Raw genomic sequence first — 27,289 nt, 5'->3', positions numbered from 1 at the left:
ATTACACTAGCTTGCTGAGACAATAACTTTCTCTCAGACAGCGGGCTTTGCCAAGGACTCTGGGGATCTAATGTTTTTCCTGTGGCACACGGCCTCATGGCTTAAGGCATTAAAAGATTTCACTCCACGTCACAATCTGCACCTTAGATATATTGATATAAAACGATGCAGGAAAATGTTCACATAAAAACCTGTGTTTTTCATTTTCTAAATAATCATCAAAAGCATTACAAATTCAGATAGTGCTTGAATTGTTGGGACTAGTCAAAAGCCAGATCATATTTTACCTAATTTATTGGTGCAATTGAATTCCTGAACATTTTCATTTTAGCAGGGGGCCGTGAAATGAGAATATTCCCACATTGTCATAATAACATTGTGCAGCAGAGGTAGAGCGTGTAAGGAGAGGACATTGAGAGAGCAAAAGATAGTGAATAATGGTTTGTCCCACTCAGCACTTAAAGGTTGGATCTCTATTACCAGCTGATATAAAATGTCATTCGCGTCCCTGGGAAGAGTGGATTGTGATATTTAATGGTGGGTCCTGGGACTTGACTTTCTTTCCCAGAGCTCTCGATCTTCCTGCTACATTATTCACAGGGCTGTCAGCGAGCACCTGGCCAACATACAGCAGCACCTACGTCTACAGACGCACTGAAGGGTAGAAAATGGACTCTTCTCCAGCAAAGCAAGGCTTTTATTGAGAATGATGGGTCTGCCATGATGGCTTCACAGATGCATAGCACTGTCTTCAGAGCCCTGAAAAGATTTGGAAGATTTTTCTTCCATTTTGGGGATTTTCCCATTTTCATTGATGACCATTGCAAGTTTTCTCCACATGATCTCAGGAGAAAGGCTTGTTGGGCTGTTCAGAAACATAATTGTGCAAATGCTGACAAAATAGCCATAATGTGTGGGGATATTATGGATGCACACTGTCTAAAACTGATGTGGTCTAAATAATGTCTCAAAACTTTTGCACTACATCTGTTTATCAGGCTGTTTTAAATTATGTATCTAACAGCATGCTAGTTTCTAAATAAGAACATCACCTGTGCATTCGACCTACGAATAAGTACACACGCATATGATTTAAAAAAACAGAACAGCACTATATGATGTACAAAAGCACACTGATGTAGTGAAAATTGTTCAAATTTCAAATAATAATGCTTCAAGATAAACATTGATGGCTTTTTGTGTTTGTCTGAAAATAGCTTCTATATTTCATGCTCAAAGGTTTATTCCCCGTCAACCCTTTGCCACATGTGGTGGATGAAATGCACAAAAAATAATACTCAAGAATAAAAGCTTTCCCTTTAAGTGTCTGATGGACTATGTCAAATAATTACAGTTATTTGTCACCTCATGGCAACCTGTTTGAGATCTATTTTTACCTGATTCATTGTGATTATGAAATAAATACTTTGAAAGCTTTTAAGAACCTTGAAACGTTAGACAATCCACCATTATTTGAAAGTACAGTAAAGTTCCTGTACAGAAAGTCCAGCTTTTCTGTCAAGTTTTTTTTTTAGAGCTAGTTTGATATTGTGCATCTGCATACTCTACAAAACAGAAAAACTCGGAAAATTCATCATGTCCTGAAATAGATTAATGTAGTTTTCTGCTATCTGCTATATTTGTAAGTAAGACTCAGCCATGGTGAACTGTGAATGTCACACATCAAAGAGAGGAAAACAAATCCACCATAAAGCAAATTAAATGAAGTCCCAAACGGCAACCACTGAGTATCTTTGGCTTTAAAAAAAGGAAAATTCCCACAACACCACAAACTGTCCTTCAATGTGATTCTAAAGTGATGCAGAAAGTGAACAGTCCAACTTGGGTTGTATGGTATTTACATTTGACTTAATACACAGTTCTGCAGTACCAAAAATCCTCATTCAGCACAATTTGGTACATGACCTGGACAACAATGTGCTGCTATTCGATGGCGCCGACAACTACTTGTTAGTATTTGTGTAGAACTGAAAGCCCATTTGCCACTACTGTTCACATTCATTACTAATGTAAAGACTGTGCAGAGCCAGAGTTTAACACATAAGCTCTGTTCCAACAACTGCTGTTTATCTAGACAGCATTTTAAGACATCATAGGCCTACCGAAGCAAAAGCTGTTTATGTTGTCCTAAGATACCTCATATGGGCCAAAATAAAAATAAAATAAATATAAGGGAAATTCCAATTGAAAATTGATATTTTACCAAAGACTTTATATATATATAAAGACGGTGCACTAGAAGAATGTGAGAAAGTGCAACCTGCAATATGGCAGATTAAGTCCCGCCTTCAAAACAAAAGAGCAAATCTCAGATTGATAAAGTCACTGCAGCTGCTGTTAGAAGCTCCGGTTCCTATAGAAACAGTCAGTGTTCTGAGACGCGCACTTAGGACTGTGCATGTGCATTAGCTTGGTCCAGCCTGAAAAATTCAGAAATTCATTTTTTGTCATGATTTGAGCACTTAGAAACAAAATGTATGAGACAATTGTTGTCAGATTTCATTGGATTCAAATATGAAATTTATCGTAAGCTTGGTGAACAGTTTTGGAGAATTTGATGTTTCCCCATTCAAAGACAAAGGAGCTGCACTTGCATGTCCGAGAGGCGTTTCAAATAGGGATGCACCGATACCACTTTTTCCAGAACGAGCCCGATACTTTCATTTTGGGTACTTGCTAAAACCGATACCTGTATTCTATAAGCTGCAAAGTACTAGTCACTGCAGGGCGCAAAAATATAGAACTTAATTGTAATTTAATACAGATTCAATTCATTAAAATTATATGTATTTTTTACCATCATTCATTAAAAAGCATTATATCATCATCATTAGGCACACAGTAGTTAACACAACACGTGGGGTTTTATCTGAATTAAACAACATACAATATAACAATATGTATAATTAAATTAATAATTTTGTCTTTATTCATTAAAGTGCATAATATCACTTCATATCATATGCATACATGCAGTTATAATAGTCATTACAATTCACGTCTTATCATCATAACTGGTAAAACCTGAAAGCCAAAGAAAAGAAAAAAAACATCTGTATTTTGTACTTTCTTTAGACGATATACAATATCACTCAATATTATTATTAAATGGTAATGGCGTAAATAAGTTCTGCCTGTCGCAACATTACCTTCTCTGCCTTCCCTTATAAAATAACCTTTTTAACATCGTTATCGTAAAATCCACATATCGTTCCCAAAAAACATGTTGAAGATTAGCGAACAGGCTGTCAATTACTTAAATGATAACACAAAAGCGGTGTATTCAGTGTAGTGAAGCCTTCTCTCCATTGACTTTTTTATTGATTTTTACATCATTCCTACATTCCTGCGCACCAGCATTAGCCATTATGCTTTTTTGGCTAAAGGTTGCAGGCTTGTCTAATGGCTTTGATATAACCGGCTATGTTTACAAGGATACTCGCCAAGACGTTAGTTTTTACATCATTTTGTATGAATTTGTCTGTTTAAGCACAAGACGTGGAAGAGAATTCAATTCAGTATGCGCGCGCTGTCTGAGGCAGCTTTCAGGGCGCGCGCTTCTGATGTTTGCGCACAGAAAACTTCTTGAAAATGTACCACCTTCCTGTAATAATGTAGGGAACGACTCGTTGTACATACATCATGTAACAGTTAATTTTTTACTTGCAAATACGATTTATTTTTAATCCAAATCAAGAATGTGTGCTTAGTGAACAATCAGCAAACAAATGCAACAGAAGCTCTCTCTCTCTCTCTCTCTCTCTCTCTCTCTAACTACAAACTTTCCACTGATGTCTGTGAAAAAGGGATGCGCTCGACAAGCTCGTGTGTCTATGCCGCTGCGTGCTCAATCCACTGCGTGTTTTTTGCTTATCAGCTCGCGCACCACAGCTATATAGGCGTTACTATATATTAGGGGTGGAACGGTACACTGAAGTCATGGTTCGGTTCATACCTCGGTTCAGACATCACGGTTCGGTACAATGGAGGGAAAAGCAAAACAAAAATGCAGAAGGCAATTATTTTTATTGTGCATGTCTCAGGCTGTACCACCTAGTGTCATACAGTCTCTCCCCTGAGCTAGCTGCAACAGCCTGCCCTGAAGTGTGTAAAGCAAGATGTAAACAAAATAAGACAATCAGCTATAAAACTGAAAAAACAGCATCTCTTATGTGCGGCAAAAAAGTCATCATTGCGGTGTGAGCGGTCATGCGCGTTGGGTGCGCAAGGCCACATTTCGCGTGGCGGTGTGCGGTGCACGGCTTTCTTTGAAACAGTGCGTGCAGCTCCGCATCCGAAGACGCACGACTTCAAGCCGAATCTGTCCGAGCATGTACATCTCACAGCACCGGCACCCAGTTCTTACGTCTAAATTAGTTGCTTGCATTAACAAAATGAGCCTACAATAGCAGACATAAGCTCTTTAAATAAAAATAAATGGCCATGTTTTATAAAAAGGTTCACAAAACTAAATAAAAATGTTTAGAAATTATGTAAGATAACGTTCATTTAGTTGTAGGTTACGTTCTCATCCATTTTTTTTTTCTAATGTCATCTGGTTTACTGCTTTACACGATTATTTTGTAGTAGCCTACTAAAGTGTACTAAAATAAACATTCACGAGTGTACCTTACTTCTTCTCACCGCTGATTCCTGATGGTTTAGAGGACAATTACACCAAGTCGCTCCCTGTCGTTTCAAAGAATAGTACACCGGCGAGCGCGAAGTATGCCTCGTCCATTTAGGGAGGCGCGTGCGCAGCGGAGGCTCACAAACCCATAGACAGCGCAAACCTAGCTTAAGGCAGGGCTACAGAACCCGCGTCTCTAACAGTAGTTCCGCATTACATTAATTCATTTGCACGCGAGTTTTATTTATTTTTATACCGTGCATTCTCCATGTAAATTCGTGCACCGAACCGTGACGCCCGTACCGATTCGGTTCAATACGAATACATGTACCGTTCCACCCCTACTATATATAATTTAGTATTCATCTAGACACATTTACTTCATAGACAGCCTTCTTTTTTTATTCCCATTATTCTCTCTGTTGTCTGTGTTTCTTTGTCTGGACACAAACACTGTACACATGCTGTGTGGTATCAGTTGTTGGTATTAGAGCATTACAAGTATGAGTGCGCCGTATATACAGAAACTGGTATCGGTGCATAGTTAGAAAGATGGCCGCCGAGTGAAATTACTTGTCTTAAAGGGACTTTGATTTTAACCAATATTTGCCTTGAAATGAAAACTTTAGCATAAGTTCTGCCGGGAAGACTCAATTACTACGTCAACTTTTGCTTCACTTCTATCCAATCATATTCTTATGCTCACTGTATAAAAGCTCGGCACTTACACATGTTTGAGTTCACAGATACTGAAGCGACGATTACCCCCATTCTCCCCACCACCACCAGGATGGTCCTGTCCATACCTCCCGGGGGGGTCGGCTGCGCCCCTGCCTTCATCTTCAGGCAGGAATTGCAGATCCGATACCCTCGGATTATGCACTACGGACGGGGCCTACGCCAAATGACTTTGTATATTATCAGCTTGCTGAGCTGTCAATAAATGTATGATTGTTGAAATAATTCTCCCGAGTCTTTCTGGTAGAACTGCAAGACAAATTGAGATGCTGTGTTTAGCTGAGAAAATTCTCAGAAAAAAACCCAGAGCCACACAAGGTTTATACTTTTTTGGGTGAAATCAACATATAGTACAAATGAGTATAACACCATTAAAAAGTTTGGGTTTATTTATTTAGGCCCTATTCATTTATTAATAGAAATTCAGACTTTTTATTTAGAGTTCAATTAAAGTGACAGCAAATACATGTATAATGTTACAAATGAAATTTCAATTTCAAATGAATGCTGTTCTTTTAAACTTTCTATTCATTAAACAATAAGAGAAAATAGTATCACAGTTCCCACAAAAATATTAAGCAGCATAGGCTAACTGTTTTCAACATTGATAATAATAAGAAAATGTTTCTTGAGCAGCAAATCAGCATGTTATAATGATTTCCGAAGACACTGAAGAATGGAGTAATAGCTGCTTGTTTTAAATTGAAATAATATTTCACAATATCACTGGTTTTTACTGTATATGTTATCCAATAATTGCAGGTTTGGTGAGACTTGATTTAAACACATACATTTTTTTATTTGTCTCTACATTATAAATGGATAGTTCACTATTGTCATTTATCATCATCAATCACATCACACTTGTATAATTTTCTTTGTCGAAAAAAAATGTAAATGAATATTGATTTTATACATGGTCTTGTTATACTTCAGACTGTTGATGTTTTGCTGCAATTGTTCAGAACCATCTGTTATATTATGGTGGCAGGATTCTGAAAAGATTTGTGCTTCAGAATGGAGCGTTCCACCAAGCAAAACAAAAGCATGTCAATCTGAATGTTGCTCAACAACAACAACAAAAAAGTGTGATTTGTGATTTTCTGGTGTTTGCACTGCCAAGTTGGGCCTGAGCCCATCATTAGTGCCAAAGATCTGCAAGATACTGTTCCCAATTTTCAGACAACTGTACAGCTGCCTGATTGTTTAACAGATGAAATAATTTATTTGAAGTATCCAAACAAAGTTGCAAGACCATCTTCACTGAATTATACTAACACAATTTGGAAAGAAACCAAAGGCATCTGCTCTAATATCCATTTTACACAGGTTTAACCTTATTTGCTTCAAAGCATCAACTGCTTTAAACAGTCTGAAGGATAAGTGAAGAAATAATTAGTTTGGGTAAATTAAACAGCTCTGGGTGAAATTAAACTTTAAGTGAACTTGTACAAGGAGCGTAACCATATCCAATCAGGTGGGATTGAAAGCCACATAGCAATCAAACAACATCCAGATGGCATTGTGGGCCACACGTTGGCAAGGATCAAGAATAGGCTGCAGCTAGAGCCGGAAAGGATCACACCACCATCATTAGTTTGTTATCCAACAGTGTCATCTCGAGATAATGGACATTTATGGATTCGCAATGATGGATGAAAAAAGCCTTTTCTGGGAGTCGCCTTGCTGCAGCGAACCCAAATTACATTGTGAATGACGTGAAAATAATGTAATGCGGGTGCCTTCAACATTTAATGTGATTTAAGGGACTGTTCTGAAGTCGATTCAATGTAGAGTCTTAAAATTGTCAAGTTTTTTTAATCCAGGATGAAAGATCCAATGGCCTGAGCCAGAGACGGATGACAAGTGGCACGGAGGGTCCTTGACCTCTATATCCGATTCCATATGAGGGGAGCAATAAAAGGATATGGAGAGGGTGAATGAGTTGTGAACCCCAACTTCCTCGATTTATTTCAGTGTCCTATAAAATGGGCAGTAGAGATCCTGACCTGGACGTGCTCACTCTTACACAGAGTCAAAAATCAATATCTTTCAAGAAGAAAAGTACCCAAAAAAACACGAATTATGGGTGGGCAGACTAAGGATTTAAAGCCGGTTGTGATGGTGGTGGTTTAAAAAAAAAAAGTTGAAACATAAATAAATAAATAGAAAATAGTTCAAGTCTCAAAAGAATGGAAACATGGATGAAAATTATAATTAGCATGCAATCAAATATGAATAAATAAACTGTGGCCCTGCTATAACATAGAAGGTTATTAATAGATCTGAACTGTTTATACAAAGGCATAAACAAATTCCTTTCCCCATAAATGAGTTTGGATGATTGGTCTTGGCAGGCTGGTTTATGCACGTAACGTATTCAGGTGATGAGCGCCAGCTTTCACATCCCCGAGTGAGAGTGGGTGGAAGCTTTTATTCGTCAGACGAAAGCGAAAGAATGATAGATTTGGTATAACACCATCAGATGAGTCCGAATTCTTTTCTCACAATTGTGTCTGTGATGTGAGATTTAAAACCCTGAATCTCAACTTGTTTGGTGAGGATGAATGTTTGCACTTGGCCACGTGAGAGACGATTATTGACATGCTGGATAGACAGTGATGTAGTGGGCTACCAAAATATTAATCTGCCCTAAGAACAAAGCGCTGGTGTTCTCGCTCTGCAATCATATGCAATCCCATGCAATTCTTAAGAGGGAAAAATATCTAGCATATATCAGACAAATAGGAATTAGGTTACACAAGCATTTAGTACGTGCTTCAGTGAATGTGTGACTGATTGAGGACCCGAACATTCAGATGTGGTTTATTAACTGACTTTGGCTGGGTTGCCCCAAACACTAAGTAAGATGTTAGTAGAGTGTAAAATATACTTAATCTCTGATAATAAAATTAATGACTCATTTCTCAAAAGCACAAGTCGTACGCAAGTGCGTATGTGTTTTTCCAAGTCAGTCGCAATGAAAACTGTTCTTTCTTTAAAATATGTTCTTTTGTGATTTTGTGCAGAAGACAGACATGGATGGACGTGAGGGTGAGTAAAGGAGTAAAGGACATTAAAAAAATTTGTTGAACTATCGCTTTAAAAGGAATAGTTAAAAATGAAAATTGTTTCATCATTTACTCACCCTCAATTTGTTTCAAACCTGTATACATGTATTTCTTCTGCTGAACACAAAGAAATATATTTTGAAGAATGTGGGTAACCAAACAGTTGATGGACCCAATTGACATCCATAGTATATTTTGTCCTACTATGGAAGCCAATGGGGTCCATCAACCGTCTGGTTACCAACATTCTTCAAATTCTTCATTTGTGTTCAGCAGAAGAAATAAATTCATACAGGTTTGAAACAACTTGAGGTAGAGTAAATGATGACAGAATTTTCATTTTTAAGTGAACTATTCCTTTAATGTCCGATAAGTGTCCAACAAAACAAGCAAGACAAGAAACAACTTAAAAATATTTTAAAGATCTATAAACTATTTTGGGAGCATTAAGGTAATTTCTTACCAAAGCCATACTTATTCTTTATTCACTAATGTTTTAATAAAATAACATATTTAAATGTCTCAACAACATACTGTAATTTCCATGTTTGATAGTATGACATGATGAGGTGTCTAACTGTTGGAAATATTGGTGAAAGCTTTGGTCTTAGTTTAGCACGGTTAGGACTAATGGTTCTTGTAATGATGCCCCTAAGTTCTACTTCATAATAAGCAATCTGTGCTAATGTGGGGAAAAGGTGCTGCTTCATCATAAAATAACGTACAGTACAGCATAAGTTAAGATTATTTTAAAAGTATGATTAGCAACGGAAAAGGAATATATGGAAACTCTGCCCTTATACTGTACCTTACAATGATCTGAATGTTTTTGCAGTATCTGACTCTATGCTAACTGTGAGAAAAGGAAAGTTCATTTGAAAGTTTTGGATATTAAAAAAAAACTTTAGCTTTTATACAGTAGAGTAAATTTTGCATTGTCCTCAGTGATGTTTGAGCAAACACCACATTTGAAATCCACAATTGTGACCCTGGAACACAAAACCAGTCACATGGGTACAAAAATTCAAAAACAAAAACAACCAAAATCATCCCTGACGTTACTACTTTCTACTCAAGGACCTTGACAAAAATGTAGTGGAGTAAAAAGTACAATATTTGTTTTTCAAATATAGTGAAGTTAAAGTAAAAAGTTTCCAGAAAAAATAATACTCAAGTCAAGTACAGATACTCAAAAAGTGTACTTAAGTACTCAAGTAAATGTTCTTTGTTACTGTCCACCTCTGCTGATGTAACGTTTGGCTGTCCAGTGAATCCAGCAAAGACGAGATGCATGATACAGAATGAATAAAGATACACTTTAATAAACAGTGAATAAAATCTGCATCTAATCTAATCTAATAATTACGGGTGTGACGTGATCTCATGCCGCGAGATTAAACTGTGACGTTTCGGGGTGAAAAGCTGTCTCGCGATATTGCATGACAGAGCTTGAGGGTGAAATTAGCATAGAATATGCCACCGCTACATTTACATTACATTATGGTGCCCAACGCGTCATCGCCTCCACTGTCGTTTTGGCTTTCTTTATAGAAATAAAAAACATTTAATTCAATTGGATAACGGTCACTTCAATTGTAAACTATTGTGAACGTCTGCTTTTCTCATCCAGCAAGAGCTGTAGAGTGCACAGTCACAAATAGTCCAGAAGGAAACAGTTCACTGATCGCGTGACGATGGCGGATGATTCGTTACACAACAGAGCATGTAAGTCTGATAAATGTCTTATCTTGTAAAACGCACACTCAGCATCGCCTCTCCCTGTACACAAAGAGTATGTGCGATCACAAATTTGAAAGTGAAAGTAAAACGTGAGTTCGCTGATGTGCGCAAATTCTACCAATATCAAACTGCACTTTGAATATTGAGAGAGTACTTTGATTATGGTTATACTTATTGTTTGCACTTAAGACTAAGAATTTAAAAAAATATATGTTTGTTATTTATACTTTGTATTTCTATGTTTAATTTGTGGAAAGGAGTTCAATTAGGAGGTCACACACAGCATCAATCAGAAGTTCTGGAAGCTCATAATTCATGTACAGTAAGGTCTGAAGAGACTCATGTGAAATCATACAGGAGAAAAGCCAGTCAGTTGAGTTTGTGGCAAAACCTTTTACAGTTTCATACTTTCAAAGTATAACTGAAATGACATTCATTACAAGATGATTAGTTAAAACATTTCAAAATGCACCTGCACTACATTTTTCCAGTCATGAATTTTTTCATTATGGATTTTTTAAAGATTCTGTGCAAAAATCTCGTCTTGTTCTCGTTCTTGTGAACTCAATCTCGTCTCGTGAGCCAAGTGTCTCGTCACACCCCAACTAATAATGAATGAGAACTCAACCAAAACTATGGAGAGAAAACAGGACAGATTTTTGTACTTAAATTCACATATCTTATTTTAACATGAAACTGAGTTGTTATTTGTGCTTGAAAATGTCTACATTGCTCATTTAATCCTGCAAATGGGACACAAGAAAGTGAGCTGTTGCTTTTGTTTTATAATATATGCAATGTTTTTCTTTTCTTTCTACTACCCCAGTTCCTTTTATCAATATTACAAAATGGCAAAAAGACACAAAATCTTTCATTTTCATGACAATGTTTGAAGATTATTCCCCTCATTATAAAACACAGCCATCTAGGCTCACACAGTTGGACAATTAGAAATACCAAAAAAGGTCCAAGTCAATTTCTGAAACTGATTCCAGAACAATATTGTATTTATAATTGAGATCAACACTTTCCAAAAAATCCTAAAGCCCAGATAAAGACACCCTCCATCTGTGCTGTGGGATACAGGAAAGGCATTTTGAAGAAGCACTGCATCTTTTTTTAGGCCATCAAAACCTAATCCTGCCATAAGCCGATCAATTGCATTATACATAGCTATAGACTGTAACCTTAAAGGAAAAGTCCTCGTGCTGAACCGTAATAGAAAAAGCAGACCAGACAAAGACAATTTGACAAATGGTAATTATCTTTATCAGTCTTGTGCTGCTTATGAAGCTAAAGCTGCATTGGCACTCTGTGTGACCCGTTTCGCTTGTATCACTCTGTACTTAGGCCATCAGACCAAACTCTCCTGCCACCCAGAGTAATGAGAATGCATCAAACACAGGCCTCATCAGCTTTTCCGTTTGAAGTTTGCCTAAAGGAAAAAAGGAAAACCCGGCGAAAACAACACTTGAATGGCTTGTGGATCATGTCGAGATTGTACCAGATTATTTTACATTGCAAGAGAGACTAATTCAATCTCTAAGCTGCCGCACGATAGTTGTACACTCCTGGAGATTTTGGGCATTGTAGTGGAAAAGTGAAAATGCATATGGAAAACAAGCTGGCCTTGGTGTCTACAATGATCAATGGAGCAAACTCCTTGATGTCGTAAAGAAAGGTGGGGAAATGTTCGCAGACGTGACAGATGGTTGGTTAAGCATCCTGCCGACGGGTGAGCGACGGCCTACATGAACGCACATACCTAGAACTGCCTCTGTCTGCCCCTCTGGGAGTGCAAAGAAGTTTTTCCTAGTAGTCTGTTATGATATGCATTTCCATTAAGGCATTTCTCACCAGTCCAAATCATTATAGTTGATATAGATCATGTGGATTCTCCATCATTGCGCTAAATGGAAATGTGAAGCAGATACTACAGTGCACAAGGGAAAATGCGGTCTCAGTTCTTAAACATAATTTTAAGATCAGAGATTCCTCTCTGATCTTATAATGATGTTTAAGAACTGAGACTGCATCATTCATTGGCCTTAGGGGGTGAGAACATATACACACATAGAGCCTATATACACTCCTCTCATGTGAAAACACACTGCAAACACCCACACGCACAGGGGCAAAAGAAAGAAAGACAGATAGAAAGCTTCACAGGCACTGAAGATCCTGATAGGGGTCATTTATCCTCTGATAATAGCGACCAGGCCAGACAAAAGCAGGGGGCAGCTGGGTTTCCAGGCTATTTCCTGGCCAAACGAAGAGCTTCTCTAACTTTTGTTCACAGTGATGACTTTTGTCACAATGTCTTTCTTGGCCAGACAGTGTAGGATTAACATCCCTTACAAGAATACAAATTAGCTAAGGGTTCTTTAAGGGGAAGAAGTTTGTCTAACTTTTTTTAAACAAAATCTGGCTTGTACATAATGTTTTGACTACAATTTTTCTCTTCTTTGTTTTTTTTGTATGTGTGAGGTCTTGCTAGAAGGTTCACTTAATAAGTAAGTCTCCAACATTAATATATTCCCTTTATAGCTTCCTTAAATATGCACAAATGTTCATTTAGTAATGAATATAATCTTTCAGCTTGGTGATTGATAACATAGTGTTTTATTCAGAACAAGAAGTTCTTACTTTTTAACTTTAACTTCAAATTTCATTTTTCCACCTTCATAAAAGTTTGAAGTTCAAGATCCAAATTAATATCAGAGGGCAACACCATTTCATTTGAACATCCAGTTAAAGCTTGTGGAAAAGAAAGAACTGCAGCAGCAGTACGCATTCACAGCAGCAGCAGCACCACTGAATTTTGTTTTATTGCATCTTGAATCTTGAAATGAGTCTTGTTTGGATGTTCCTCGCGCTAAATCTCAGACTATGCCATATATCTTCAAGTGCTTCATTAAAAATGGATCAACTTAAATTATACCAGCAATAAATATGGTTTATAGCTAAAACAGACTCTGATATATGACTCTCCACAGGGGTTGTATTTATGGTTTTTTTTTAAAGAGAGATTTCCTATGTATGTGGTGTAGATTTCCAACTTAAAGAGAAAGTTCCCCCAAAAATGAAAATTCTCATAATTTCGTTGTTCCAAACCTCTATGACTTACTTTATTCTCAGGAATATGGTTTGGACCTCAAACATCTGATATATGACTTTCACGCTGTATTTCTTACAAAAGAAAAAAAAGTTGTACAAAAATATATATTTTATGAGGAAAAAAAAAATCATACAGGTATGAAAAAACATGAGAGTAAATTTTCCATTTTCATTTTTGTGTGCAGAGTCCCTTTAAACGCATCATATAGGGATGGATTTAATCACTGTAAAGAGAAAGTGTCCATACAAGAGTCCCATTCGTCTTGATCAATTGCTATCCACTTGGGTGTGTGCACATTTCACTTACTATTTGGCCAAATAAATATGAGCAAAATAGTTCTAAATCCAAACTACTATTCCACTGCTATATCCAAAGCTAATGCATGGGCAGCAAAATTCTGTCTTTCTCTTTGCTCCATTAGTTTTTGAGTTTTGAGATTGCTCAATCCATGTGTCCATCTACGATTGCTCATTCATGCATGTATGGGGCTCCCAAATCTCCATATGTTATAGTGAATTTTACATAATGACATGAACAACCAAAACGTATTTTGCTTTCATGATAAGATCCGTCCAGAAATAAATATTTTAATTACATATATATATTACTGACTATTAATAATTACTTATAGAGCTAGTAAAAGACAATCAAACGGTCTCTAACAAAGGCCGGTGACAAAAGCTGACAGAATGCCCTAATAATCACAGCAGATCAAAACAAATCCTGAGAAAGGGGTCCTTGCTGCTAAATGAGTAATGATGTATAATGAAAACCGATAAAAAAAAATGTGTTGAACAACTATCTGCATGTAATCATTTAATCGGTTTATTGCAAATAAAGGCAAAACTACCTGATACACAAGGCAGAGGAATATCAGTAATGGAGCGATGGAGATGGAAATGTACGGTAACAGGTGCACTACAAGGATGATGTTTTAAGTAGTGCTTTTCACCCGTGAGCTGAGCGGCTCTGAAAGCATTACCCACAGCATTTTTACTGCTGCTGCTTTCTTTTCAAAGGTGCAATGCAATGCAACAAATCTAGACCATTGCAAGTCAGTCAGCTTTGTTGATTATGAGAGCGATTGGTTTTACAGCATCAAACATGTGCAAAAAAAAAACAAAAAACAAATCAGAATGTATTTATTTTCAGTTGTTCATCTGTGTGGATGAATTTCCAAATTTTTTCAAATTTTATAATAATGCATAATTTGCATTAGGAACGCATTAGGAACAAAGAAATTGCTTTAATAGGTAAAAATACACACTTAAATACAGGCCTTGCGCTTTATATGGTTTGCCAAAGACACATCTCAGAAAAATTTACAGTCAGCCACAATGAGGTCTCTGAGGAAACTCATCCCACACCTTTAAAAGTGCAGCTTAATTGTAACAGTAAATCACAGTGTCTCACATTTGCATGAATTCTTCACACAGAGAAGCCTACAGTAAGACCCTGGACTACAGACAAATAAATCTGTTCGCGTCAAATGTATAAAGATGTATAATGTATAAAATTATGTACCACTAATGTTTTAAAAGGGTTGATCTTTCCTAAGACGACAGAATGAAAACCCTAAAAATATCAAACACTGACTGTTCAAAATGTTGACTAATCGTTGATAAAAAATGCTCTTTTTACATTTAAACACCATACTGACTAATAAATAACCATAGTCGCTCTCCAGAGTTGTCTAACTTTATGCAATAATGACTAGTCCCTCTGGAGGAGGCTGGACACATAGAGCAAAGTGCTATAATACAGCTTTAGCGTGTTTTGCGTAGCAGACTGGAGAGAATTTGGGAAAGATGTGGAAAGATACAGAAGCTGAACGACTGTGCAGAGAAACTTGACCTCATTCTCTTAATGGAATGCTGTGAAGCAGACAGCCTGCTCTCAGCTACATCATTATATTTTGACTCAAACGGACCAAGTCCCAGACCCAACCCAGCAAAGAAGAAAAATAGCTTTGAATATGCTGGTCAAATACTACTGCTCACCTGCATGTCAGAATCAGACAAACCCCCAGAGTATTTTTTTAAAACACACCGCTATTTTGCAGATGCATACAGTAGGGAACTAGTAGGGTACAAATTACACATGCAGTGGCCTCCAAAAGTTTGAGGATGAGAAAATGTTTTATGTCAAATAAAAACTAGTGAAAGTGTTTTATATCTTTCTAATAAAATATAATTACATTTCATAACAAATTATTAATAAAATAACATACAGTATGATCTGATGGTCATGTTATCCAGCATGATTTGAGAATGAGACAAAGAAAATGAACTTATTCTTCAGTAGAATTTTTTTTTAACCTTTTTCACAAAATACTTCACATGATCAGTGACACAAATTTAACCTAGAAATGCAGAATCAGAAATATTTGTTGTCAATAATGTTTCTTTGTTTATAATATGATTGAAAGTCTAAAGTTTTATTTCAGATTAAAAATCGAATATTTTCAAAACATTCAATATGTATTTTTTTATAAATGTAATTTTGCGTCCCACTTTATAAATCTAAATATCAAATGTTAGTGATCTTACATAGAGGTATATCACTTGGGCTATTCTTTAGTCACAAATGTGTACATATTATAAACTAGAGCTTCGCAGAATTGAATTCTTAATACCGGTGGTATATTAAACATTATATCACACCAAACGAGGAAGTCGCAGCAATAAATAGTTTCTAAAGTGACATGAAAATTGAGCGTGTGCATTTCAGATGCGGTTTCCTTTGATCAATGCAGTGAATGCGGAACAAGAGACACTACAGATCATCCATTAGAAATGTTTAGCCTGCAGTGAGTAGGAGTAGAGTAGATTACATTCCCTTATTTTTTCCTTTCCTCTTTTAAGAACAAATATCCATTCTGTCAGAAATAACCACCGCATGGCAGAATAAACAAATATTTAAAAAACCTTTACTTTCCCTTTTCCCTACTAATCTTCCAACGCAGTAGTGAATATATGAATGTAAATTTTAAAAAAGCTCAGAACAGAATATTTTTCTCTTTTGAAAGCAAAACCAAGTAAATCACAATAGTAAATAAATCTAGTCCAAAACAGTCCACCATGCCCACCACAAGAAAAAAAAAACGATTTATGCGTCCTCAGAAAAAGAAAAAGAAATTAAAATACAGATGTTTGTGCTTTGACATGTACTGTATATGTTTCATATATAGACAATTTGCTTTTTCAAAGACACTTCCTAATCCATAAGGCATTAGGGTTTTCAACGCACACCAATTTGCACTTCAAACCAGTGGGCCCCTCTTCATCAACCGTAGCGTTTGTTCACAGGCCCAGCAACGCCCTGTGGATCCACACACACATATGAGTGACTTTAACTAAGCCATCTACGATTCGGCACAGGCCCAGAGGAAGTGTCTAGCAGTTCTCTGCACCATTTGCTCATATGCTTCAGGAAATTATTTTATTCTCTTTGAATTGCCTACAACTCCCACTGTGCCCCTTAGGCTGCAAACATAACCAGTAAATCAATTAATATTGTCATCTCAACCAGTCATTGGCTACCAATTGTAAGCTCTAACCAATTACATCCTTGCCCTTGAATGCCTCAAGGTGATTTTGCCTTGACTTGCTCAGGGGTATTTTCCCATTTTTGCAGTTTTACGTCCAACATTTACTATCAGGGAATTTTGCCCAATGGAAGGATGTAAAGTTACATTTGAGAATGAAACACAGATGGACTTACCATTCTCCTGATCCGATTTGTTGTCCTGTTCTGTGTCTGTGAGTGTTAAAGCAGAGTTGGACCGGCTAGACAGCCGCGAGTCCCGTCTGTGTGGCTTAACCCATAGCATGGCGCACTCGGGAGAAATGCCCCCAGCGTTCTGGATATGGTCTGCTCCGCTGAGCTGAGTGTGATGACTGAGTCCGGTCTCAGCGCAGAAGCTCAGACCACGACGAGGAGCAGGGCCACATATCCCAAGCTGCCTCAGTGACAGACTCTGGCCTGCAGGATTCAAAACGCATACTTAATACAGAGAGAATATACTGTAAACTTGCTGAAAATAACATTCACACACTATTCATTTATTTTTGCATTCAAACTCATGCAGTATATACACTTTAATATTAAAATATTTGGGAATATAAAATATTTATATTATAAAACCAGGGAGATATAAAAAATAAAAAAAATTGTGTGTAATATTTTTTTCCCCCTCTGCCTAGCAATACAAAGATGAATTTCATTGAAGAAAATAATTTAAGAAAACACACAAAAAAACAAAACAGTAATAGTTAAAATTGTACAAAATAAAAAATAAAATAAAGATAAACGGTTAAAGAAAACAGAAATGAGCAGAAATGTAAAAAAGAGAAAACTATCAAAATAACCTATTTATGTTGCAAATGCTTCTTGATATTTTTATTATTACCTTTTACAGTAAAATTAATTTAGATAATGGTGAATACTCGATTCAAAGTGGCTTTTGTTCAAAAGAATAACTTCACATTCATAGAATTAACCGTATCAATACATTTTTATTTAGGATACAAAATGCAAAATCAAGCAAAGCTAAAAAAAACAATAACATTCAGACAGTTTTGGCAGAACAAAATATAATATCACTATACGACATTCTTCTTAATCTCAAAATGTGCACATAATTAGGTGGAGACAGGGAGTGTATTTTCAGCTTCATTTTAAACAGGCACTGCATTAAAATATACATTCAAACATTTATGTTAATAAAAAAATATGAAAGAACAAAATTATACCAACTTGAATAAAATACAATAAATGGCAAAAAGATCCACATAAAAAAAAATATTGTCTGATCATTTTTATATTAAAAGGAGACCATTTGTAGTTTTTCTTTCATTTTCACACAAGTAGGCTATTTTATATTTGATTCTTAACAGTTTGCATTATTTGTCATAGGCTTATTTAACTTACTGATAGATAGACTTTTTGTTTTTATCAGGTGAATTTCTGTTCAGCTGAATCTGAATGTGGTTTAGCTCTACCTCTTCCAACACAGGAAAATACGAGGATTTACTACACAGTACAGAATAGAAACGGTTCCACTTCAGACTGAAATTCACCTTGAGACTCTTTTCAGATATCTTTCAGCTTTCTTACACCATATTCTTGTACCTGCTAGCAGATGCTGAGTGCTTTATGACTAAAAGCCCACAGGGTTGGTGACACATCAAAATGAATACACGTGAATTTAAATTATGAGTAAACTCATAGATACGAAACAAAATAACTCAACACAAGTGCTGACATTAATTACCACATGAGGCCATTATCTGAAATACACATTTTGAAACACTGCAAACGGTGGTAACCAAACTGCCACGATTTAGCCAGGCTGTGATTCTAAAATAAAATGACGATACATTTGTATCATGAATACGGGCAAGATTTGTCTCCCTCGGCATTTGTGCCGATCAGGCACAAACACGGCTGCTAATTAAGGACGTCCCCCTAAGTGTAACAGCCTAAGGTTACGGAGCGCACTATGAAAGCATAACTTACCAACTAAGTGTATTTCTAATGAAATTAAATTTGAATGAGCACTATTCTACCCTTCCACTTAAAAAGTGTCTCATCATGTGATACACCATCCAATATTTATAAAATAGTTTGTGAATAATCAGCAAATGAGTGTCTGCTAGGCTCTATTAAAAAAAATTAAATGAAAATGAAGTTAACCCATATACCCAACCTGAATACAGCGGTCTAACAGGAGTGTTTTAAAAGTACTTTAATTTAGACTGCCTCAATGACATGTTGAAATAATATCTGAAACTTAGTAAATTGAACAAATTAATTTCATTGAGGGCTTACATTACTTTGCAAAAAACTACATCTACCACATTCGTGGCTCTGTCTAACCATAGTATAAAAATATATATAAAATGTATTCAAGCTGAACTAAATAAGTAGGTGTTGGATCACAGTGCAACACAGCAGTTAAATTGCAGCCTGCATCGCATTCAATCAGACTGATTTAGAAAAAAAGTGTTTATTGGATGGTAAATGATCTGCAAAGTAGTTCCTTTAAGAGGTAGCCTATAATGAATTAGCTCCCCATGTTACATTGTATACAGCTGTTATTAAAAAGAGGGAAAATACAAAACGTTTGAGAAATTACATAATTTTTTATCCAGGATTGAAAGCATACATATCTGATAACAATTTTGTAACCTCGGTAATATTCATATTTTTGTTTTATTGTAGATTTAATGTCTACCTTGGTCACTAAATTATACGTTTTTTATTGTAAATGTAACTTATTGTCCATTGTAAAAAGAAATAGGCTGGATTTCTGTGGAATTTTATTGCGTATCCAATTAGAAATATAAGCTAAACTACATTAAAAATTATGAAATGTTCTTCAGTCTAAAATTTACTTGGAAAATAATGTCTTCTTTTTATGGTCAAGAATGTTGTTTTTTCAAGGACATGGGATTTATTTTCTGGATTATTTTCTTACTGAATTAAGAATTAGCTCTTGTTTGGGTTAGAGCTCAAGGTGAAGTTCGGTCACATTACTGATGGTGATGTACCACAGTATGCCACTGTTATCTTAGGACTTAGATTATCTTAAGTTTTGTGCCGCATACTGTATTTCTTATTTATTTATTTTTTATATGTTTTGTTTTTAGCATTTCAGACGTCCTGTTTTCTTTTCCTTGTTGGTTTTGAAAAACATCACATTTGCTAGCCTGAAGGTCTCCAGAGTCTCCTGTCCATATGGTGAATGTTAAAGAGCACTTACCTGGAGCTCTGCATTCCTCGGTGTCCCTTGGCACCATGTCTGGCATACGATGCCCATAAAGCCCCTGGGTGGATGGGTGTTGATCAAAGGCCTTCAGCGTCTCACTGGAGCTGTAGGATTTCTGGGTAAGGACGGAGGATGAGCCGGTGTGACGGCGGTTCCCGGGACCCTCCCTGTAGCCCTCCCCCTCCTCTCGGTTTCCTTCCCTCTCCCAGTCTCTCCCTCGTTCTCTCCTGCTCCGAGAGAGAGAGCAGTAAGGCCGACGCTCCTTCACCTCCATGTTACATTCATGCTGTGTTCCTCCTTTTCTACGCTTCTCTTTTGCTTCTGTCTGTTCTAGTTTGCTCTTTTCCAGTTGTCAGTCTGTCTGTGCGCCCCTTTCTCCACTCTTAGTTCCACTCCCCCTGCTTAGAGAGACAAAAAAACACTGCTTAGTGAGAGAAAGAAACAGGTAAAGAGGGGAATAAAAGAAACAAAGCTTTAAAGAAATGTCACTCCTGCTTAGTTCATCATGTTCCTTGTACAGGCTTAGAAAAACAATTAGTCACCAAGACAAAGTACGCCGCGACTAGTTTTTTTCCTGATAACATTGTTAAACCATATCATTAATCTCTCAAGGTTCGTAAACCTTGTTTCTTTAACAAAGGTTCCTCTTACAATTACAGACAAAAAGAATAATTACTTTACCTTTTTTTTTTAAAGGTGTGAATTTACATTCTCTATATTTTAAGCAATTATATTATATACAAAAAATACATTTAAATACTTAAAGGGATAGTTCACCCAAAAAAAAAAAGGGATAGTTCACCCAATTTCTTTCTTCTGAAGAAGAAATTTGGTAAACAAACCGTTGACGGAGCCACATTGACATCCAATGTAGAAAGTCAATGGGGCCCATCAACTGTTTGGTTGCCCATATTCTTCAAAATATCTTATTTTGTGTTCAGCAGAACAAAGAGAACATACAGCAGAACATACAGATTTGGAACAGCTTGAGGGTGAGTAAATGATCACAGAATTTTCCTTTTGAGGTGAATTATTCCTTTAACTTAAAAAAAATCTTATTTTGTGCTCCACAGAAAAAAGTTTGGAATTTTATGAGGGGTGAGTATATGAGGAATTTTCATGTCCCATAATTCAACCATATTGAAACAGAATTCAACCCAGTCCTCCAAAGAAAGAAAGAAAAAATGCAGCATTTTCGAGCAAATGCAAAGTCAAACGAATTGATACTAAAAATGCTCGCTTTCATTACACTAGCTTTGTCATGAGAGATCCACACACACTTGTAAGCCTAGATTTTCTGGGAGGTTTGTGCCAAAACCGTTCAACAAAGCTCCGGAGAATTGCTTGAGTTTCACTGGTGTGTAAGTTTAAGGATATTCCAGGGCTTCTTCTCGAGTGTCGTCTATCTTATCTAGTGGAACAGTCTACACACAGACACAAGTGCATAACGCGTTTGCCTAGAGACCCCACAGTCAGTTTAAAGCACTATAAAGAGGACAAGAGAAACAATAAGGATAATAAAACACTGTAGGAAACAGAGGTCAGCATTACTGCATACGGCAACAGTAATGGGATACGATTGGGGTAAAAAATGGTGTGCGGGCATCAAAATGATCTTGCCAGAAAGAGAGAGTGAGCTATAATTTACTTGACTATTTCAGCTAGATAAATTAAATATAGTTGTCAATGTCTTCTAGTACTGGTCATTTTATTCTCTCGTTTGAGTGTGATGTTGGGCAAAGGCACAGTGGGTCGCCTGAGCACACCAGCAGAAACCCTCTATCCTTCATTGCATTGGACAGCACCCACTGAGTTATCCTCGGGTAACACGACCCCCGTATTCGGATCAATTTAGATTAGCTAGGGGTAAGGGAGGCTCAGACATACTGGTCTAGCTCTAAATGTCCTTAAAACTGGTCACCCAAGTCTATAAGATTATCATCGGTTTAATTTCCAAGACAAAAAGCATGATGGCTGATTAATAAGCACATCAAATTAAAACATTTTTAATTGTGCTCTCAATTGTCCTTTATTCATCAAGAGCTTGTTTAGAAATATTACACCTCTCAATCAAGAACACCTAAAAATGTTGGTGGCATGGGTTTAGCAAATACAGGCTAGAAATCACCCACTTAGAAAAGTTTAGAAGGAATGAGAAGCAGGGATATAAATCACAGTATGGCTTTGGCGGTCGTATCATGCTCAGGTGGGCACTGACCCATGGGGCCATTGAAAAGCAAAGACTCAGCAGTGAGCAGAGGGGCCAGTGGGAACTATATCGTAGCAAGAGGCAACCAGGCAAGAACATGTCACTTGACTATACCTCACTTATGATGATCTAACGGCAACGACTTCACTAAATTAGATGCCCGACCATCTGGCGTAACTGAAAACGGTAAGAACGCAAGTTACTGTGGATAGTGACCCTGGGCTCTATATGGTTGACCAATAAATCAGAAGAAAATAAAACAGATTACAATTATAAATTATCAACCTAATGAAAAGCAAATACAACATTTCACTTTTAAGTTAAAGGGACAGTTAACTAAAAACGAAAATTTGAGAAGAAAAATCCTACTTTAAAAAAATAAAGGTTCCAGTGTTTTCACAGCAAAGCCATGAGTAACTGTTCTTAAAATAACAGTTTTTTTCTTAGTGTAAAGAACATTTTAATAATATGAGGATAATCTTAAATGTTCATGGATGCTAAAGATTTTTCATGGAACCATCAATGCCATTTCATTTTTAGTTGAACTATCCCTTTAATATATTTTCAAAGCTCAGGACTTACGTATTAATTCCTTTATTGGTCTATTTGTTTGTTTGTTTTTTAATTCCATGTCAGCAGCAAAGCTATCTTCATGACAAGAACAAAAAGAATAACAATTATCAAAAAACTAAAAACATTTAGTATTGATACAAGAAAAACATATCTCTGAATAAGTTTTTTTTCTATTTATTAAAAACAGTGCCGTCCATAAAATGTTTTTCAAGGATGCACATAAATTGCTTTTGCTGATAAATGACAACAATAAAAATCAAATAATAAGGCATAACCATCGTGTGCTCATAAAAATGCTGTGCAATCAGATAAAAGTAGACAAGAAATGCACTGGTTTGGGTGTAGAAGGTTGGTAAGTTGGATCTGGGGTTCACAAAGTAAGATGAAGATAGGAAGCCTGGCATACAACATCTGGATAGTACTGGGCTTGTTGGCTGACATTACTATGATGATCATTATTTATGGAGTTTGGGGTCAGAGGTGGAATCCGATATCCGCAGCTAGTCCCAATGAAATGTAATTACTGAACAAAGAGACTTGCTGTAGATGTGCACTTTCAGCCACCAGACCCGCACTCTCACACCATCCGCAGAATACCCAATGCGCTTCAGGTAAGAAAGATGGGTCATGAAGGTTGCCACCAATTTATTTAACCATGGGTGACTGCATTGGTTCAAAGTCAAGGTGCCTTATCTGGTGGAGCTCTCAGTTATTGTGAATCCATTAGGTGTCCACAAACATCATATACAGCTTTCCAGAACAGGATAGATCCAGACAAATCGTTTAGAATAATTCAGATAGCACTCAACGAACAACAGAAAGTTCAGAATAACAACAACAAATGGATTTCAGAAGGATTCCACAGCAAATCTGACTACTTTGTGCTTAGCATTTAGTGCATGTACCATACACAGGATGTTCAGTTAAACATTAAATGTGTTTTTAAATCAGTGTTGATAACATCGTTGCTCAGTCCACCCTCTGACCTTAGACTAGTAATTAATTCCTATATTAATAAGTGACAGATGGAATGGATGAATGCAACGGAAATAAGTTATATGAAATAAATCCTAGAAAGTTTTTTAGTCATTTAAAAACTAGGTATGATCAAGATGTTTTTACTAGGTGCCATTGATGTCGTTCAAAATTTACATATTTATTAAAATGAGAAGAACCACCATCGTACCTCCAATGACTGTTAATCACTTTAATGAGAAAACATCTTCTAAAAGAACTAATCCACTGTATGTTTCCTATGCATTCATTTGCTTCACCTTGGAACTTTTTTTCTCGTTATTTCTCTGAACTTCTCAAAAATCAACATCCATATATTCAAAACATCAGAGAATACTAGAGTAAATTTGTTCTTATTCAAACTGTTGATCAAATTATTGATTCATGTCAGAAATCTGAGAAACGAAATGTAAATACAAAATGAAATGATGTATCCTACCTAATAAGCAAACTTCCAGGCAAATAGGTTAGTCACCACAGCACTTGGACTTTTCTGCTTGTTTTAACTATTTTGGTATGAAACATATGGCTGGAAATGGATAAAAATGTGGGCTTTTTTTAGAGACCACAGACTTTAACAGTATCCAGTTACTTCTCTGGAGTATATAAATTTGCTTCGAAGCGGCTCATCCAGTGAGACATGGGATGGTTGCTTGGTGAAAGAAGGCCAAGGGGGAGATGGTCTGGCTGTAAAAACTGCAGCTCAGAGTGCCAGCAGATAGGATAACTAACAAGCTTTTCAACCGGAACATTGCACACAATCATCCTTAGTAAAAAGTAACTTTAAGTGAACTTCTAAGAGGAGATGTATCTTCTAAAAAGAGATGCATCTACAGAAGCATGCTGCAATGTCGCTCTATAGGAACGGAAATTTCTCATGAACAATGACAAATAGGCCAAAGAGACATGAATGAGAAAGATCACACAAATTAAACACAAAGAATAAGGACTTCATCTACAGTAAAATAAACTTTTTGGGGCAAACGGCTTATTATTTTATACAAATATTTTGCATTGTATCTAACTGAAATACAGTAAGAAACTAATTATTTTATTTCAGAAAGTAAAACAAATTAAATTGAACCACTTTGAAGGGAATTATGGCCAGAACAGAGTGGAAAAAGCTGATGCGCTCCATATAGGCTAGACCTATATTTATAATCTCACAAACAGTCTCATCTAATAATCTTTGCTGTATTTTCTGTTTTTGTGGTACTCTAACAAACATCGTGTCTCACAGGTCCACACAGGCTTAGCATCTGACTCAGGCAGAAATATGAGACTGGAACAAACATCCAGAGTTAAATCTGCACATCCCTGATTTATATATTTACCAGATGCAACTTAAGAATGGGACAAATAATACATCACTCCAAATGAGTTGCCTCTTGGGAGAGGGTTGCTGCAGACAAAATGCACGCAATAAAATATCCTGATACAGTAAGTAGCTACTTCTATGTCCAATTTCTAGAAAACGCTTTGGTCATCATTAATGACATGGTTTCAACATACAGGCAGTGAGTAATCCTGCTCATTATTTAATACGGTGTACATAATAAATTCTCTGTGGTAGTCTGTAAAATCTCTCTCTGTGACAGAGTACCCAGTTGACACTGTGCTGTTAACATCCATGGCGGCTGCATTGTTTATTTATGCCTATGATTATATAGAACCGCACAATCATACATTTTATAACTCCCTACATAAAGATTAAGAATGAATTTAACATCCACCATTCCACACACAATATAGGTGAAGAGAATATAAGTGGGTTTCTCCAGTGTTAGCATCTCATTAGAATGCATGACACTTTAAACGAATCAAAATCATTTTTAAGTCTGCATCAGCAACGTCCTCCTCTCCATCATTTCACTCCCCTCTTCTTCGTCTAGAAGCCTTTCTTTAATCCTCCTGCCAAGATCTTTCAAATTGGCCTCCACAGTCCAAGACCAGCCACTAAAGTTCGCTCCAGGATACTAAGTGCACATAACCCGAAGAAATACAGAACCCCTCCCCTCCATCGCCGCTGCCCCCCACCCAACCCGTTCTGAGCTTTAGTGTGGCCGCCACCACCGACAATAGCTTGCTTTGACAGCTTTGCATAATTCATGCGCTGCACTGCTCTGCCTGAGCCCAGCCCAGCCACTCGCTCGCTGTGAGACAACGGGAAGAAAAAACACAGACGGGAAACAAGGGCACGCTTCCATTAGCCAGTGCCTGTTCCCACACTACACTGCTGCACCCTGGGATAGTGCCACTATTGTCTGGGGGTCGTCATTTTCACCACCCCCGCATCACGGTGGAGATGCGATGCAGCAGACACAGATGTGCACAGGCCTGGAGGAAGACACATCCACTTGTGTTCGTCTTTTTCAGTATTCATGACCTCAAGGCTGTGCTTTTCTTGGACTTGCTGGAAGAGGTTTGCCGGTGAGATTTATTAACGGTTATATCAGATATTCTGTCTAAAATCATCTACTATGTGCAACTTCCTCTGAGATGACTTAAGGGTTTAATGGTTCTTGAATCATTACTTTAATATCAATAAGAAATCCAATATTTTCCTAAACGGCACAATAATGCACAACAATTCTTGTGCAAGATGATGATGTTCTGACTATTTTGTTTTAATTCCTGCATTGTTTATCTCACTTCAGTGGGCAAAGGAATTAATTTGTGAAAATCTGTTTCAGCATGGATCTTAAAATGATTAAACAAAACTATTACCGCATTTAAAGAGGAGCGAAGTTGGTAATGATAGCACTCACTAACAGAATACAGAGATCACAGGTCTTATAAAGAAACATTACACTGATATGTCTCACACGGCACTGCCATCGGCTTTTTGTTTTTTTTACTTGCATCCTATGTTCTAAAGATAACTTCCTATGCTCATATATATATATATATGTATTTTCCGCACGGCTAGAAGTTACGCAGGTTCAAGATAGGTTGCATATGTGTACAAGTTACATTATTATATTAAGAAATGTCAAATACCAGTAAATTAAAAATGTTACTGTAAAAAATGTTTTACAGTAACAAACACTTTCAATTTAACACTATTCAGAACAGAAATTAAAATGATTAAAAAATATATATTTTTTAGTAAACAAATTGTTTTATATTTATTTAAAGCGACACAAACTATCGTATCGACGTGTAGGAAATGCGATGTATAAATAGACTCACAAAGCCCTCTGCATGAAACCAAATGTGAGTGTTTTGCGCATGTTTTGCATACATTGCATTAACTGCATATAAGTCACAGAATTTAAGTTGCATTACGTTTTACATTCAAATATTTTTTACATATATTTCAGAAATAATGGTCATAAATAAATGTACATACACACGCACACATACATAATATGTGCCTGTTTTGAATTCATGTATATTAACA

The 27,289-nt window shown here is 36.6% G+C and overlaps 1 protein-coding gene across 2 annotated transcripts in view; it reads right to left on the bottom strand.

The window, feature by feature from the left end:
• LOC307007956 (teneurin-3) overlaps positions 1 to 27,289 on the bottom strand; it is a 120,369-nt gene that overhangs the window by 84,979 nt on the left and 8,101 nt on the right. For both annotated transcript variants that reach the window (XM_079630470.1, XM_079630471.1), the window contains exons 2-3: positions 20,085 to 20,491; positions 17,042 to 17,302 (exon numbers count right to left, since the gene is read on the bottom strand). In XM_079630470.1, the coding sequence (XP_079486596.1) occupies positions 17,042 to 17,302; positions 20,085 to 20,364 (541 nt within the window). In that variant the 5' untranslated portion in view covers positions 20,365 to 20,491. The remainder of the gene's footprint in view (positions 1 to 17,041; positions 17,303 to 20,084; positions 20,492 to 27,289) is intronic.

Source organism: Phoxinus phoxinus (genome assembly GCF_949152265.1).
Source record: "Phoxinus phoxinus genome assembly, chromosome: 12".
NCBI lineage: Eukaryota > Metazoa > Chordata > Actinopteri > Cypriniformes > Leuciscidae > Phoxinus > Phoxinus phoxinus.
This window is presented reverse-complemented; position numbering and strand designations above follow the sequence as displayed.